At 41.0% G+C, this 19,034-nt stretch overlaps 1 protein-coding gene across 1 annotated transcript in view; it reads right to left on the reverse strand.

The window, feature by feature from the left end:
• The window catches only part of adam12 (ADAM metallopeptidase domain 12), a 289,205-nt gene extending 270,419 nt beyond the window's left edge, over positions 1–18,786 (reverse strand). The window contains 2 exon segments of the mRNA XM_068002357.1: positions 18,350–18,449; positions 18,451–18,786. Of these exon segments, the coding sequence (XP_067858458.1) occupies positions 18,350–18,449; positions 18,451–18,513 (163 nt within the window). The 5' untranslated portion in view covers positions 18,514–18,786.
• Positions 18,787–19,034: the final 248 nt, after the last annotated feature.

Consider the following 19,034-nt stretch of genomic DNA (forward strand, 5'->3'; position numbering starts at 1 on the left):
TAATAAAAAAAGGATTCTTAAACACCTTCTCAAATTCTTGTGTTTTCATTCTCAAGCATGTAACTGAGTAGTGAGTGGCTTTAGTCCCTAAAGAAGACAATTTTATTTATTCCTATTGAATCGAAAATAGTTTCCAACTCTTCAAAATCCATTCTTTTCCTAATAAGACATTTTGAAAGAAATGAAACACAGTTCCAGTACAGTTTCCAGCATGTACCTTCAAAAGCATAAGAGCCATCCCAAAAAGGAAGTATCACATCTAGTTTTTGTACCTAACTTTAGGCAGTTTGAATACGTTAAGCTTCTAATTTCAGTGTATTGAAAACCTCAAGTCTGGACCTAATAAATGGCTTCATTCAAACCATATGACTTTGGAAATCTGTACTCATCAGTCATGGTAAGCACATGTTTGGCTTGTATTAAAAGTAAAATGTTTCATAGAAATAGCATGTTTTGAAATGTGTTTGCATCAGAAGATTATGCCAATATTGTACACTCTTAAGTATATTTTAGAATGATCTTTGTTCATTTAGTATGTATTACATGTAGGATAATTGACAGCTGATTTATTTGGCTGCAACTGAGGTGTTCAGATGATGAACCCAAAGAGTAGGTTATAACCTTCAATTTACTCCCTAATGACAGTGATTTTGTACTATATACACTGCATGTAGAATTGTGTATAATGTTGGTTAAAGCTTCAGGTTTTATTTCCAACTATTGAGAGTGTTCTGGACACTCCTTGCTCCATGAACTGTCTTTCTCTGTGATATGATTTCCAGCAGATTACAAAATACAGTCCTTCAATGACTGAGGGAGTAATGGTATGGTTCTCACACATGCACACCAGGAAAGGTGCCAGGTTTGATTTCTGGCCTGACCCCTGGTCTATGCTGAGTTAGCCCTCAGGTGGGCAGCAGTGGAGATGCTACAGTTGGCCTTACTGTCCCCAGGTTAGGGAGAGGAAAATCAGCCAAGATTGCTAACTCTGATCGCTATCAAGTAACGCAGCAGTAGCAGAACAGTTAAAGGAGGTGACTGATGATGTGGTCAAAAAGGTAGGTTTTCAGGAGGCTTCTGAAGGTGGCAGAGAGGTAACATGGCAGAAGGTTTAGGGAGAGAGCTCAAGAATTTGGAGCCAAGATGTTAAAAGCTCTATCACTAAAGGAGGATTGGAAGAAGAGGGGATGTAAAGCAGACCAGAAGAGTGGAGGATATGCATTGGCAGGTAAGGCAGGAGGAGACTGCAGAGGTAAGAAGGAAGCAGGGCATGCAGGGATCTGTTCCTATGGAAGAATGAGCTGGGTTGTTGAATGCCTTTCCTCATCTGTACTTATTTTTGATAGGAGAGGGTAAAGGGAAGATAAAGCAAATTGAATGATAACAGGAGATTTACACAGAACTAAATTTAGCAATAGGTAATCAACTATCATTACAGTATTTTTTTACAGAAATATTATAAGATACAGTGAGTGGATGTTTGAGACCTCACACCATCCAATAGGGCCTTGAACATGACAGGCAACTTATCGAAAAATTGCAGGCACTCTGTCTGCAATTTTCTATGTATTAATGTCAATGGATGGAAAATTGTGAGCAAAACACCCACAATATTCTGCTGAATTGCCTGCTGCGTAGAAGACCCCACCGGCCGTACGTAGACTCGGAAAGTTTCACTTATGGACCAAGAAATTCGTTTAGTGCCAGAAACCAGCACAAAACGGGCATCCTGCTTAGAACACACATCCGCACCTGGAGCACGCATCCACACCTGAGGCTCGCTGAAAATTGGGCTTCGGGCCTCATCTGCATATGAGCTGCAGGTGCCAATTGGGCATTCTGAAGCAGCTTGCTGGTTGGCTGGCTCCAACGCTGAGCTGGTACGCAGGTAGATCCTGGGAGAGCGGGAGGCGAACCAGACTGGGTGATCCTGGACCAGCAGCAGCAGCAGCCAGCAGCAATATTGTGGAACCAGGAGGAGCACTCCTGCTCCTTCTGGCACTACATAAATGCAAGTTTAAAAGAAAAGTAACTTACCTTTTTATCGACAGCCTCCAGTGGTCCGTTTAAGGACCGCTGGTCAGGCCGCTGTAAAACTGAGTGGTGTACGTGCGGCACCTGCTCCACCCAGTTTATGCCGGATTTGGGACTGGGGTTCTAAAAAAGGTTTTAAGACCCTGATTAGCATATCCAACATCTTTTCAGACGGGCACCCTGGACACTTCTGGGGGGAGATCAGGCGCGTGAGATCACGCCGAGAAATTGGTCCACCAGATGCTAATTTTTTAACCATAAATCGGGCACTACATGGTCCAATTTCTTCCCCTACATAATGTTTAAGTTGCTATTGGTTGCTGCGATACAGCTTGCACCAGGGCTAAATTGTGCTGCATTTACTGGTTACCATGGTTACCAGACGCACTCTGCATGAAATGTGCTTGTTCTCTCCACTATCAACAGCTTGATAATGTATTTTGCCTCATCGAATCATTGCTCTTTACAGTTGAGCAGCAATTACATAATGATTTGTAATATATGTATATAAGGTAGTCAATGTCCAGGAAATGCATTGCTAAAAATAATTTTCTTACATTTCCTTCCTGCCATACAATGCTGCCCTATTGTGAACTGGTGCAAATAGCAACACAAATGGGCAACAGTGGCAATGTAATATACGAGCCTGAACATCAAACAAGTTCTTAAAAACCATAGCTGCCTTGGATAGTGTGTTCCAAAGCTATACTACAACCTTAGATTTCAACTCTGTTAGAAGGCACTTCAATTATACAATGAACGCTGTTGCCTAAATCCTATGGGGCCAATAATGCACTCCATGGTGCCCGTAATGGTGCTGCACCAGCACCCCGTATTGTTGGTAGGCCTAATCTGTGCCAATGCACATGGCAAAGCAGAGCAGAAGTGCCTTGAGCACTTAGAGCCTGCAAATGAACTGTGTGCAAAGCCCATTAAGGTCCTGAAATTTATCTAAATTAGGCCAAAGCACAATAATGCACCTGGATCACCTGAAGAGTGCTCCAGGCTTTTGTTTCAAATGGATGCTGCAAGAGATGCTCCTTTAGTAATGTTTGCCTTGATTCTTAAAGTGGACTCGCTTTTTTAAAATTCCTGCCTGCTGATTTCTTTCCTTCTATAATAATGGTTCTTTGCTGCAGAGTCAGTCAGCTTGCTTGTCTATTTTTCTGCTGGGATTCAAATGCAATTATCACTTTCCTAAGCTTTTTGAAATTTTGATGCTGTTCTCCTTTAAAAGTGGACTTTTACGAGGTGTTGGCACCCAATTTTGCCCAGCCTTTGCCCTCATGGTGTTTCCAGCACATCTTGCACTGTGCATCGGGAGCAGTGAATACTAATTTAAAATAACTGACCTTGCTTTATGGCATATGGTCAGCTTCATGCCCTGCAGGCACATGTAGCACCCAAAGTGCAATGATCCCTACCCTATTGCACTAAGACCGAATTCTAAGCCCTCATGACTTCGCTACCGATTTATAACTCTACACAATCGTAACGTATGCAAGGCAACTTAACTGTTTGTGTTTTGTCAAATGATGATATCCTTAATATTTGGATTTATTTTCCAGTAATTTTGAACAACCCTTGTTCATGAGTGTAATATTACATCTCTGATGTCATGCACTCATTTTTTTAATACCATGGTCTCCCAAACTGAACAATCTAATCTGACTCATAGGCAGCCATATTTTAAAATAGAAACAAGAAAACAAAGTACTTTGTACATACAAGTGGATCTCCTGTTTCACTGATCAGCAGGGAAAAAATGTATATCTTTCTGTCCCTAATTGCCCCTCTGCCTCTTCCTCCTGACTACATTGTTTTCTTGGTCTCTGTTTATTCTCTCTCTGATATATATGGTTGTCTCATACTTTTCTCATTGTAGTATTATAGCAAACAATAATAAAGCACTTTGTTGTATGGCTACAATATTAATGTAGAAAGCATTGTGTTAAATGTATCTTAACTGCAATTTTACAGCACAGATTAGCTTAGTTGCTTTCTTTACCCAAATACATTGCATAAGAACTTGCTTAGATACATTTCCTTTACCAAATACTTAAATTATAATTTACAGTGAATGCTGTTTTGTGAGTTTTTTGTCTTTTATATGTTAAATAGCAAAGTAATGCTTATTCCACTAAAGAAAGCAGGAGTTTGCATTTATTTAGCATCTTTCACATCATCCCAAAGTGTCTCATAGCCAACTAAGTATTTTTGAAGTGTAGTCACTGTTGTAATGTCGGAAAACGTGACATCCAATTTGCAGACAGCAAGGTCCCACAAACAGCAATGAGACAAATGATCAAATATTCTGATTTATTGATGTTGTTTGAGGAATAAATGTTGGCCAGGACACCCAGAGAACTCCTCTGCTCTTTTTCAAACAGTATCATGGGATGTTTTACATTCACCTGAGAGGGCAGATGGGGCCTCAATTTAACGTCCCATCTGAAAGACACCAGCTCTAAATAGTGCCAGCCTAGATTAGATGCTCAAGTCTCTGGAGTGGAGCTCGCACCTATAACCTACTGACTTAGAGGTGAGAGTGCTACCCCTGATCCAATAATGAAGTATGTGGGAAATAATAGAATTCATCAGTTATTGTTTTCTTGAGGTTTGAAAATACAGTTTCAATCAATTTTAACTTCACACAACTTTTCTACTTATGTGCTTTTGTATATTTAACTGTGCAGTTATAATGCTTAATCTTACCACGACAGCGGAAATATGATTACACAACTGGATTAGAAAAAGATCTATGTGCTTTCCTGTGTAACCATATTATCGATATAATTTCAAATATATTAAGTACAGTAAACCATGTCTTAATAGCTACCTAGATTGAACCACTATCTGCCTGTATAGACCACAACTTATAGAAGTGATCTGTTCAACAAAAAAATTAAATTAAGATAGCAATTACTTCAGTTATCTTATGGGTATTTTAAATAGGTTTTTAACATTGAATTATAATATTATTAGAGTACCATACCTACAATGAGAAAGATGCTGCCGGCCTTTACATTCATCTATGAAAATCATGATGAACTCATTGGGCTCGATTTTCGCACCCCCGAGCGGGTGCGTTCACGGCAGGGGGGTTGCGAAAATCGGGGATGCCCGGGGCGGGTCTGGAGCCTGGCTCCAACCCGCCCACTTCCAGGTTCCCCAGTGACGCGCTGACATGCGTGCACAGCCCCCGCATGCGGGACTCTCCCCGGCAATTAAAGCCGGCGGGGTGCCACTTAAAGTACTCATTAAGGTATTTCAGGTCATTTACAGACCTGATTAACATAACATTTTAGGATGGGTGGGATTTTGCAATGAGCTGAGACTGTTTCCCGTACTGGGGGAAACACTCCCAATTCAAATGGACGTGTTGCAGCCATCAGCCTGTGGCAGCTGCAAATGTCCATTTGACAGGTGTGGGGCGGAGACCCTCACTCATTGCAGGAGGCCACTCTGTCACTTTGGACAAAGTTTGGCCTCCACCACCCTCCTCCTAACAATAAAATTCACCAACTTGCACACTTACCCCGGTGTCCAGAAACATTTACCTACCTTGTGGACCCCCTCAAATGTATATCTTCCGGATGGGGGCCGCCGTAGCTGCAGTCATGACCTCCTCAGAGGACGAACAGCATCACCAGCCTCGCCGGCCGTGTCGTCCACCTCTGACACGTGGAGCCCCACAACACAGTGCTGTGACACAACCACAGAGAAAGATGCGTCGCAGAAGGCACTACCCTCGCCACAGGGTCTACAGACCGAGGCTCAGCTTCCTGGACCTCTCTGAGCAGCAGTGCACACGAAGGCTCAGATTCACTCGACATGTAGTCGTGGACATCTGCAGCCTCCTTCATGCCGAGCTGCTCCCGGCTGGCCCGAGCACCATCTTCTTACCTGTCGCTGTCAAAGTCACCACTGCCCTCAACAACTTCTCCTTCGCATCCTTCCAGGGTGCCACCGGGGACATCGCCGACGTCTCTCAGTTGTCTGCACAAAAGAGCCCTGCAAATACACCTACACCCACTCTGCAATGACACAATGGGTGGCATCAGTTGTGGGTCTTCATTGTGATCCTCAGGAAAGGGCATTATTGCACAAACCAGACAAGATTTGCAAAGACGTGGCAGTAGTGGTGACAATATATGTTATGTGAGTTGATCAGAAATTAAATATCGGTAAAAACCATGACAAACCCTCAAACACCCTTGTGCAACCCCTTGATGCTCACGACATGTTTGCCTTATGCTTTCTACTGCACATATGTGATGCATGCCTTGTGGCTGCAGCACAGGTAGTGGCAGGTTGAGTGAGGCTGACCGTGAAAGAGATGCATGAGAAGGTGAGTATGAGATAGAGCCATTAGATTGTATGAGGATTGGGTTGAGTGGTAGTGGTGGGATGAGTACTGGCGAGGTGAGTAAGATGAGGATGAACTTTGAGTGGGTGTGCGGAGTGATGTGATAGAGTAGTGTTGGCAGTGCAGAAGGAGATGTGCGGTGGGGGTGGTGATGTGGCAGACGGAGTGTAGGGGAATGAGTAAGTGTACTCATTTCGGCTGACCTACTTGGTCATTGAAGCGCCTCCTGCACTGTATGCAGGTGCGCAATATGTTGGTGGTGCTGGTGACCTCCTCTGCCACCTCAAGCCAGGCCTTCTTGGTGGCAGAGGCAGGTCGCTTCCTCCCGCCTGCTGGGGGGAAGATCTCTGTCCTCCCCCTCCTCCTCACCCCATCAAATAAGACCTGGAGTGAGGCATCATTAAACCTGGGAGCAGCCTTCCCCTTGGGATGCTCCATGCTGTAATTTTGCCTATTTTCTGCAGCATCTGTCAGTGGAGGACTGCCCCTTTAAATAGGGCTCCTCCAGCTGACAGCCTATGCTGCGCATGCACAGTCCGCCCGCTGCGCAGCTTTCCAGCGTGAAACCCGGAAGCACAGATAAGTGGATCCAATTAGCCTGCGATTCCGTGCGGAGCACCCCGATTTCACTGGGCATGTTACCCTCGTGCCCAGTCAACCCCCCGCTGCGAACCCGCCGCCCTCCTAATATCGGGCCCATTATTTCTCTTCTTGTACAATACCCTGCCATGAAAATGGTAGTAGAGTATACTTCAGTGGCTAAGTGCATCATCTGTTGTGGTACTGAAGCATACAGACTAAGAGGTCCCTGGTCAGTGCTGGGTTAGTTAGATGGTCTCAGCAGGGACAGTGGTCTTAATGTTTTTTCATTAGGGAGGAGAAAAATCAGATTGAGTTCCCACCTCTTATTGTTATCCAGTGACCCCTGTAATAAAGTGTGGATGTTAGCAGAGGACAGGCTTGGGCTTGACAGTTCTCACTCCATAGTACAACAGCCTGCTGAGACTCAAGGTTAGATTTTCTGCTATTGGTATAGTTCATACTAGAATGGCAATTGTCAGATTTTAGACAGATTCAAATGGAAGAGTGTTGTTTGCACCTAATGATCTGTGTTCAGCTCATTAGCATAGCTCCATGTGCAGGTCTGGATGGGTGTAGAGATCATACTAACTGTGGGAGTGGAAAACTTCATTAAGTGCAATTTAAAGGGGTGAGCACAATTAAAGGGGCATGTAATGTACAGTAACAAAAATTGTGAAAGTCTTTGGAGAACATCAAAAGAAATCTCAACCCATAACTGGAAAATATACGGGGCAGAGTTTTCATAAGCAGTTACTCACCTATCACTAAATACAGTTAGTTGTCAAATCTTCATTGACAGCAACCCACAACCCCCACAAACTGTTCATGACAGCAATATGACTTCCTTGCAGATGTTACCCTATGACCTTGTATTGCTCCAGTGACAGTGGATAAATTGTTCCAATTTATTTAGTAAACTAACTATACTTACTATCTCTAAAACCAAGACATACATGAAACTTATTAACAGATTTTCTTTTTTCTTTAATAATTTGTTGGAATAGAAAGTATAAACATTCTAAATACACATAACACAATATGTAATTAGCACACCCAATGCTGGCAGCTGAACTGCAACTGATCCAAAAGGAATAAGGGCATCAATAAACGCATCTGTTTGGCCTCCTTATTTAAATAATTCCTAATATATGTAACAGGTATAAGCAAAATACTTATTTCCTCTATATTTATACCAATTATGGTCCCAAAGCACTTTTAGGGCCATTGTGGTGGGTTGAATCAAATCAGAACTGTCCCAAACGATCTGAGATGTACTGTTTCCTTATTCTCAAACATGTGACCATTGTTGGTAATGGTTAGATTCTCATCTTGAAACTAATATTCAAATTTTAATCTAATTTAGAAAAAATGCTATACATAGAAGTATGATAATTTAATACTGCTGCCAAGCATCCAGATGAAAAGCTGAAGACATTTTCATTAATATATGAGACTTGAGAATAATTACAATGCTCGGATAGTAGGAAATCTGTTTACCATTATTTTTACAGTAAATGTTACAACTACATGTACTTTAATTATTTTAAATCAATAAACTTACTTACGATACATAACTGAACAAAAATTTACAGTTAAAATCTTCTATTTAAGGAAATAGCATTTTAGTTTGCACCAATTGATTTGTATGTGCATTGTGGGCAGCCATGTTTTATCATTTAGGAATTACATGGGAATCACGGTATTGGGTTAACATTTATTACTGGCCCTGCTAACCGACAGGCTAGCAAAATTGCAATAAGAATTTCTGTTTGGGTAAAGTTATTTGGATAAAATTACTTTCTACTTTTTGGACTTTAAATTCATGAGGATTTTTGGGAAGTAATCTTTAATAGAAGATAGATGGCATTTCATGGTTATGACCTAGTTTTGTTGACGAATAATAATTTCAAGTTGCCCACAGAACAAATGTTCTCTTCCCACCAACACCCCCCCCCCCCTCAAACTCCAATAATTGGGTGATCCTTTCAGTTATATTTGGCAGACTACTGCATAAAATATCTAAGAAACAGACCAGCTAAGGTTCCTACTTTAGAAGGATAGAGGTATGTCAAAGCTTTATCTTTTTAAACAAATGGAAATATGTGTTTCTAAAATGTTTAGACACCAGGTCCATTTTCTTATCTCTAACAGTTCCCCTCAGTAAGCCTGGATCAATAAATGATTGTCAAATTTGGAGCCCACTGCAAGAAGCAGCTGCTTAAGGCATTGGAATAGATAAGACAATTTATTTTGTTTATGGCAGACGTTTACCAGGAACAGAAATGTGTATATATACTTTATAAAACTAACAAGATTGGATAGGGAGGAGGGAATGGAGTACAGAAGTATACAGGCCAGCAGCACTCTTACACTGCTATTCTGTGTGGAACCACAAGCAGTAACAACTTCATTTAGGTTTTCCAAATAACTACAAATCAGTGCACTTCAAAAGCAGTTCATTGTGGTCTCAGACATTTCAACATGATAAGGTACTTTAGAAATGCAAGTACAATATTTTAGAAAAGAGAAAGAAAGTACTTGCATTATATAGTATCTTCAACACATTGCTCAGGACATCCTAAAGTCCAATGAGTTACTTTTTGAAATGTGGTCACTGTTATTATCTGAGGAAATGTGGCAGCCAATATGTATACAGCAAGACCACACAAACAGCAAATGAGCTGAAGGACCAGGAAGTCTGTTTTTTTTGCCAGTGATATTGGCTAAAGAATGTTAGCCAGGACACCAGGAGAACTCCCTATTCGTCAAATGGTGCCATGAGATCTTTTATGTCTGCCTGAACATCTCAACCAAAGGATGGCACCTCAACCCACAACCCTTTCTATTGTGGGAAATTGAACCCACAATCTTCTGACTCAGAGATGAAAGCACTACCAACTGAGCCAAGCTGCCAAATGAGGAATAAAATGAACACAAGTATTCTCAACACACATTTTTGCATTTAATTTCTTGCCTTAGATTTGGGCCTAAAGTAAGACCTGAAAACATCAAATTTTCACATAAACTGGAGACCTTTGGTAGATGTTATCCAGTTTATCAGTTGGATATGATTTTAATGTGAATTTTTGGGGACTGTGATTTTTGGGGACTGTGAGTTCACTAAGTAAAATGCATAGATATAAAAGCGGCTTAAATAAAATTTAAAAATTAGAGCTCATAGATGGCTTAGTTCGTCTAGGCAGTCAGTACCTGAGCCATAAAAACCAAGGCATTGAGTTTCCGCTAGGGACGCAATCGGCAAAATACGCCCAGAATATGCTGGACACCGCGCTAGTTTTGCCGAGGTGAAGTCACGCTCAAGTTTCCGTGCAAATTCATTAGCATATGCCCGAACGTAAAATCTCCCAAGAATTGCGGATGACACAAAGATAGGCCATGTGACTGATAGTGAGGAGGAAAGCTGTAGACTGCAGGAAGATATCAATGGACTGGTCAGTTGGGCAGAAAAATGGCAAATGGAGTTCAATCCGGAGAAGTGTGAGGTAATGCATTTGGGGAGAGCAAAAAAGGCAAGGGAGTACACAATAAATGGGAGGATACTGAGAGATGTAGAGGAAGTGAGGGACCTTGGAGTGCATGTCCACAGATCCCTGAAGGTAGCAGGACAGGTAGATAAGGTTGTTAAGAAGGCATATGGAATGCTTTCCTTTATTAGCCGAGGCATAAAATGCAAAGCAGGGATGTTATGCTGGAACTGTATTGTTCCAGCATAACATCCCTGTAATGTGGTGTACTGTACTGCGCACAGTTCTGGTCACCACATTACAGGAAGGATGTAATTGCACTAGAGAGGGTGCAGAGGAGATTTACGAGGATGTTGCCAGGACTGGAGAATTTTAGCTATGATGACAGATTGGATAGGCTGGGGTTGGTTTCCTTGGAACAGAGGAGGCTGAGGGGTGATTTGATTGAGGTGTACAAAAATATGAGGGGCCTAGATAGAGTGGATAGGAAGGACCTATTTCCCTTAGCGAAGGGGTCAATAACCAGGGGGCATAGATTTAAAGTGATTGGTAGAAGGATTAGAGCGGAAATTAGGAAAATTCTTTTCACCCAGAGGGTGGTGGGGGTCTGGAACTCACTGCCTGAGAGGGTGGCAGAGGCAGAAACCCTCAACTCATTTAAAAAATACCTGGATGTGCACCTGAAGAGCCGTGACCTGCAGGGCTACGGACCAAATGCGAGAAAGTGGGATTAGACTGGGTGGCTCGTTTCTCAGCCGGCGCAGACACGATGGGCCGAATTACCTCCTTCTGTGCCGTAAATTTTCTCTGATTCTATGATTCTAATCAGCGCAATCAAGCAGCGTAATCGAACGTTATCGATTCATGACTGGAACAGGGCCAATGGGGTATCAAGGTGCTAGGGTAGGCTGGTATAAAAGGTAAGGAGAAAACATTTTAAACTAATTGATGATTTCTGCAGCAGCAGGGCAGACCTAGTCAGTAGCTTCAATTGACTGTTGGTCAGATGACTAATGTTGGATCTATGTGACCTCAGGTGCCTGTGCACCTGAGAATCTAGGCACAATGTGATGAACACCCCCCCCCCCCCCCGCCCACCCCTCTGAACGAGCGCAATCAGCTGAAACTTGCCTTTCCGACCTGGGTGCGTGACCAGTTTTGTGCGCAGTGACTGTCTTGGGCAAAGGGACTGTCGGACTAAATTAAAAGATCGCAGATAGTCAAGCGTAAAGTAGTTATGGGCGCAAATCACTTACGCTTAAAATTCCACTATTTGATTTGAATCCGCCCAGAAAAAGCTGTTATCTGGGCAGAGATCATGCAGAAACTCCAGGGCCAGGAAGATTGCAGGTTTGGTCCCTGTCTATGCTGTGTTGGATAATCTCAAGTCAGAATGATGATGGGACACTACAATATGCATGTAATGACTAGTTTGAACTTATTTAATGTAAAGCCCCAGCTTATCTAAACAGACCACACTTGGAGTGCTGTGAACAGTTCTGGTCTCCATATTATAAAAAGGATATAGATGCATTGGAAAAGGTGCAAAAAAGATTTACTAGGATGATACCAGAACTGAGAGGTTATGGTTATCAGGAAAGATTGAACAGGCTGGGGCTCTTTTCTCCAGAAAAGAGAAGACTGAGGGGTGACCTGATAGAGGTCTTTAAGGTTATGGAAGGGTTTGATTGGGGATAGATGTTTCCACTTGCGGGGGAGACCAGAACCAGGGGTCATAAATATAAGACAGTCACTAATAAATCCAATAGGGAATTCAGGAAAAACTTCTTTACCCAGAGAGTGGTTAGAATGTGGAACTCGCTACCACAAGGAGTAGTTGAAGCGACTAGTATAGATGCATTTAAAAGGAAGCTAGATAAGCACATGAGGGAGAAAGGAACAGAAGGATATGTTGATGGGGTTAAATAAAGAAGGGTGGGAGGATGCTCATGTGTAACATAAACACCGGCATGGACTGCTGGGCCGAATGGCCTGTTTCTGTGCTTTTCATTCTATGTAATTGATCTTAGCAAACGTGGGTTAGAGAAGAGAAAATCTACCACTACTGATTGCCATTCAATGATCTCTGTTGGAAATGCACGTGTGGATATTCGGTGGAGACAGGATTATGCTTGACTGTGATGCCCTTAAAGTAAAATAGCTTGTGGGCATGATCTAGGTTCATATAATCATGAAGAATGGCCACTTGATTGAAATACTGAAGAGTACCCCAGGCCTTTGAAACCACAACCGAGCAAAGAGTCAATGCATTCAGATTGGTGTTGGGAAAAACTGGCAGAAAACAGTAAGATGAAAACAAACACATCACAGCACATAGGGTCAAATAAAAAGCACACTAAACACATTTTCATTTTTTTCATTATTCAACTCCATACTTCCATGGAAATGTTGTGACTTTGTAAGACAACATTTCAAGGATCTCCCAACAATACATTGCTCATTGTAGAAAAATTCAGCAAAGAAAGTTCAATAATGTAAAATCTTTCAAGATCACATTAAGAAACCTTAACCAGAAATAATGTAAATTGGTTAGTAATCGCAGTGTTCTTCAAAATATTCAATAACTTGGGCTACTTTTCTTGTAATAAGAGTGCATTTAATCATTTGGAAAATTCCAAGATTAACAGTAGCTGATAATGAGAATATTCCCCCTTTAAGAGCTACCTGGTATCATACTGTCTAATGATTTGAAAAGGAATCTATATATATGAAGTATAGAAAGATAGATATGAAAAGGCTAGCAAGAGATTAATTTATTTTAGTATCTTAAAAAGGGCTGGTTCTAATACTGATGATTTATTATTCTTCAAAAAACTGATTAGACCCTGCAGAACATGCTTGCCAGCTTTGGTATTTTAGTTTAACATCTAGCACATCTGGAGTTGATCCAAAAGCTTTGAACATAATCTACCGGGATCTAAGTTACGAGAAGACTCCTTGGATGGACAGCTTAAGAGAGATTAGAGGTAAGAAGGACTGACTTATGTAAAACATTCTATCTCACAATGCAACAAGCTTAACATAGTTGCATCACATATTTATGAATGCTCAGAAGCATATTATAATCTTAGAAACAAATGTAAATGGATGAATCCTTCTATGTTTTATTCATCACTGTCTTATTCACTACCAGTATTGGTTGTGAGCTGCCTTGATGTAAACATTTGTTGAAATCTATTTGAACGATGAAGTGCAATTTAGTTTTAATTCTTTACTATTTCTACTGCATTCATATGCGTTTCACTGTGCTTCATGAGTACTTTTATTGTGCATTCTGTTTTTTTTTCATTTGTACCTAATTCATCCTTTGCAATAAAATGTACTATTATTACTTTTACTAATCCAATGAAAATGTTAAATGATCTATTGTGATATGAATTACTTTGAGCTACAGCGTATTGCTTTGCTAGTGATTTATTGGTTAAGTTTATGTAAGCAAATGAGAATGCTGATGGAATAACAGACAAGCAATTTTTGAGACAATGAGATATAGGGTTATAATAAGATGTAATCAATGTCATGAGACCTATCGACTCCCTTACACTTTGCATAATGTTCATCTACATAAAGTACTTAAAAAGCATGTATTATCAGAACCACTGTATTACAGTAACTGAATAAGTTTAATTCTACTTTACAACATGGGATTTGGGATTTTCATCTATATTTTGGAAATTGCATTGTTTTTAAAATGTAAATACTTACAATTATAACTTATTTTAATATACTTCATTTCACTTTTGTTTGTCCCATACTCCAACCCCCCCCTCCCCCCCGCAATATTTATGGTTAATCATTGAGCTCTGATTACATGTTGTAATTGCTGGGAGGTAATACTAGGACAAACAGGATGGGGAAGCTGAATTGACATCCATTGTTAAAGCTAAAAGTACCCCTTATATCTCTCCTGTTGTTAATTCAGCTCTTTCACCCTGTTAAGCTAAGTGGGGAATATTTTCTCCCCTTTTCACACAAAAGATTTAATCACCCTGCCTTTGTAAAAATGATGAGTGCTCCTGATTTTACATCGGCTGTTTTTTGCAAAACAAAACTATTAGTATTAATGAAAGAAAAATGGCTGATCGGGATATAGCACTAATAATGCTCTTCTCAAACCCTTCAAAAGCTAATAAACTAATTAACTAGCATAAAAGAGAAAAATGTAGTTAATCATGTTGTGCAGTGTGAAACTGATGATTTACAAATATTTTGACGATCCCTCTTGAAACTTCAGTCCACTGACTGCGATTTGAATGCTGTGCTAGAAAAGCGGGTTGAACTTTTTTTTAACGCTTCGAAGTGATGCCATAATCATTCTCTTAAGAGTGCATTTATACTGCAACTTTAGGTTTCTACTTCACAGTGGCACAACAATTGCAATCTAATTTTGGAATTGGGTCCCAACCTGGTTCTGGAGTGGAGCATAGTGAGATTCTCCTCCCCTCTCCTCCCACCACCACCAAAGAAGGGCAGTCACACACCACTTGACATTGGAGCATCCCTCTAGAGTGTTGTCAAACCAGGTTTACAAAGAACACAGGAAGTCTGTTGGATGTCCTGGACACTTAAGGAAGTAAACCAGAGCTGATTTAAATGTATTGAGAGTATGAACACTCCCACCTGTACTCTCAAAACATTTAAAATTTAAAGTTAGCGAGCAGAGTTCTCCAAATGCATGCAAGCACACACTCTCTGAACCTGACAGTCCAAATCACAGCCAGGCAGTATAGGTAAGGTATGACTGCCTGAAAGTGGAAAATAAATGGACCCGAGACTCAAATGGACATGTGATTGCTACATATGGTATAAATGCGCACTTAGTGGGGATGTGTGAGGGATGATTCCCCTGCCATACCCGATCTGACACCAGCTGCTTGACCCAACCCAACGCCTGGCAGCAGGCCTAACCTGACCCAAACTGACCCAGCTCTCACTGAACCGTACATTCATCAGCTACTTTATGTAGTTATTTTAGTTCCCTAGTATCCACTCTAAGCATACGGAAGGCTAGAATTTGGAAAATGAACAGAGTACTTTCAGTCATTTGAGTGAGTGAGTGTTTCATTCATTACTTTAAAAAGTTGACACTTATACATCTTAATTTGGAGATGCTAGATATGTATAGCTGATGATGTCATAAGTGTCAATTTTTAAAGTTATGGATGAAACACTGACACACTGAAATGAAAGGAAGTAGTCTGTTGATAGCTAGAGTCCAGATAATAAACTTCCCTCTGCTGAGGTTGGACATTTGGATTGGAACAATAATTACATATAGAGTACCTGATGCACTTCGGATTGAGCCACCGTCAGGTTGGGTGTGGCAGTGGCAATCAGATATGGTCTGTCAGTAAGGCTAAAGCCAGGCAATAGAGGAAATGTCCAGAATGATTGGGTTTATTAACAATGTCCCATCCCCTGCAGCCCCTTAACTTCTCCACTGCTCCTGTCAGTGCTGTGCCATAACTTCAAAATCTTGCCCATTCATAAAACTAATAGCACTTCACATATATATCCCCTCTGTACAATTCTGCCAGAATTTATCTCCAGTGCTCTTTTAAAAGGCAATCAATTATAAACAAACTGTTAGTAACAGAGGACAGTATTCTCCAAAAACGTGTCCAAGGCAGTTTTATGGCAATGTTGCTGTCATTCTCTGTTTAAAGAAAAATCCGCAAAAATCAATAGAAATGTGACCAAAGGAAATGGGATATTAATGTTAATATTAACCTTTGTAATCATTTGATGCTCAAAAGAAGTACAAATGATACTTACTCTCTAAAGCATTTCAATGTTTCTATTTTGCCTTCTCTAGCTGCCTTCTCTAGCTATGCCCGCAAAGTTAGGAAGGCAGGCAGATGACCTACTCATAGATTTCTTCCATCTGATTGTGTAATCATTTCACAGTGTCTGATAGAGGCACTAGTGACTGTTCCTTTGACTTTTCCTCACTCTCTGAGGGGAAGTGCCTGACCTCTTCTCAGTACCTCCCCAAACCAGCGCAACTGAGGCTGAAAGCTCATTATTTGCAGAGTCAGGGGAACAGATTTGTAACATTCTGTGACACAGCACACTAGAGCTCCATCATCCCATACTACGGTGGCTTTCCCACTTTAAATATTAATTGCACTAGTATTGGAATGAAAAGCCAGTTGTACTTCACAAATAAAAACAGCTCATATCAGTTCCCATTATTGCCTATGCAGCTATTAGTATCATATTACCAATGAAATTGGACAATGTTTTATAATTAAATATTTCATCCTTTTTGGCTTCCTTATGCAAAATGTTGAAAACATATTTGTAATACAACTAATGGACCCTAGCCTTCTTCAAAGGCCCTCTGTGCAAACAATTCCTAACCATGCAGTTTGTCCAAGTCCAGAACTCTGCTTTAAAAAGGTCCACGGCAGGATTGTTTGAACAATTTTACTCAGAGAGGAAAAAGTGGAGACAATTCTAATTCCTAACTACAGTGCTTTTCATTGCAGAGAAAAAAACAGCTGATTACTGCAGCTGCTTGGTCTAGAGAAGCAATTAGGCTTCTAGATGAAACGCCAAATTTGTTGATAAGCCCTGAGATCATATGTCCAACTGAGGAAAGAAATGTGGAATATTTTATAGACTCTGTGGCCTGTGGAGGGCTAATGTTTTGATTTAACTTTTGATAAAAGATGAAGCCTGTGTAATTCAATAGATAGGAGACCTCCAGCTCGTCCCTGCTACCCCATAATATCTAATTATGAGCAAGGAAAGTATAAAGTGACTTCTGTTCTTTAATTAAGCTGTGCTGCAACGAGTCTTTTATCGAATTTAGCAACTTCACGGAATGCTGGCAGATGTTTTAAGTCAATTTCATACTCTTTCACCCCACTGGGCTCAAACTATAGCGAATATCTCTCTTACTGTGATGGATATGAAAAGGACGATGCCCTTCCCTTGGAGCATTAAGGAAAAGGGTTAGGGGAGAGAACTGACATTTTGCAATGTTGTCTGGAGGCGGGTCGCTTGTGGCTAGTACACATAAGAAGTATTGATCAGTGCCGGTCACACACTGAAGAAAAGGGCGAGAAATTATCTATATGCTGACATTTCATTAGGATACCAAAAGTAATTGGAAAGGTCTACACACAAAAAAATATTAATTTCATGCTAATTGATGTTTCCAAAGCAGCGTGCCAGTGAAGTACATTGTACATTGTATTCAGACGCTGATTCTATCCTAAAGTGCCATCAAAGTCACTGGTGCTAAGTACAATGCTGAATAGTTAGAATACGTTTTATTATTGCGCACGGGTTAACTAAACAAACACTAAAATGAGAATAGTTGGACTGAAGATCGATTTGTTCTGTCCACGGCTAAATATTTTCAACTTCTAACGCCTTAAAATGATCATTAGATTGCCGACTCAGCGCATTTAAGTGCAACAAACCAGAACTGTATTGCTCTGTAAACGATGCCGACTAGACTGGAGAGCAGAATAATTATTAGATCTGGCAATCAAAACCTCACAGTCAATATAATCTGATGCTGGAAACGAACCAAAAGAAAGGAAACCAGTCTCGTTCATAGTTACCAGGGCACGAATCACCTCTATTCAGTACATATCTCCCGGGATACCAAGTAAACCACATAACTGATCTGGTGCACAATAGAAAAGTTTGATGTAGTGTATTTTGATTAATTCAAATAGGAGCCAGATGGTGTAACGGCCATTGGATGACTCCAAGTCGAGTGAATTAGTAGCAATGGGCACGATGCGATAGCAAGACGGTTGCATTGTACATAAAATGCCAGAAAAAGCAACACACAAAAGTTATAGTTCTAAGAGCCAAAATATGTTTTTAAAAATCTCACCATCTTTTGATGCTACGAAGGCATCGGTTACGCTGATGAAAACATACAGTATTTGCAGTCTTGCTGCCAAACCATTACGTCCAAGTCTTCTTGTCATCTTGGTGCAGACTGTGAGATAACTTTGCGATCGTTTCATCAGACTGTAGGAGGGAGATCAGCACCATAATATAGAGGGAGCCGGGATCAGGACGTGGGAGATTTCCGGCAGACGGTCACTCGCCTCATACAGCCCTCCCAGACTGGGCAGGATCTCGGTTACTGTCACAAAGTTCACTTGGGACAAAGGCTGTAAAGACATGTGTTCCTAAAGAAGCTGGGCAGGGCTCGGGTGCCCAATTCATATGCTCAAGACTCAAGACGGAAAACCCCACTCTAAAATGCCAATTTAGCAGCTTCTTTGCTCCCAGCAACGCTGCTCGTCCGACCACGAATGCAGACTTCCGAGCGGTCCTAATGCCCGTCGAGTTTCTTGTTCAGTTTGAAAATATGAATGGACCAATCCTGCTGACGTAATCAAAACAAAAAAGGTCCTTCCATCCTTGAAACGGTTCCGTGGGCAAAAAAAAACTTTCGGTATTCGCCCGTGAGGAGAACAGCACGATGGCCTACACCCTGCAAGTGACCTTTGAAAACACTTTGGAAGATTTGGATTTCCCAAACCCCTCGTGAAGCAAACTCCAAGACA

This window comes from Heptranchias perlo, chromosome 21 (assembly GCF_035084215.1).
Source record: "Heptranchias perlo isolate sHepPer1 chromosome 21, sHepPer1.hap1, whole genome shotgun sequence".
Classification (NCBI taxonomy): Eukaryota; Metazoa; Chordata; class Chondrichthyes; order Hexanchiformes; family Hexanchidae; genus Heptranchias; species Heptranchias perlo.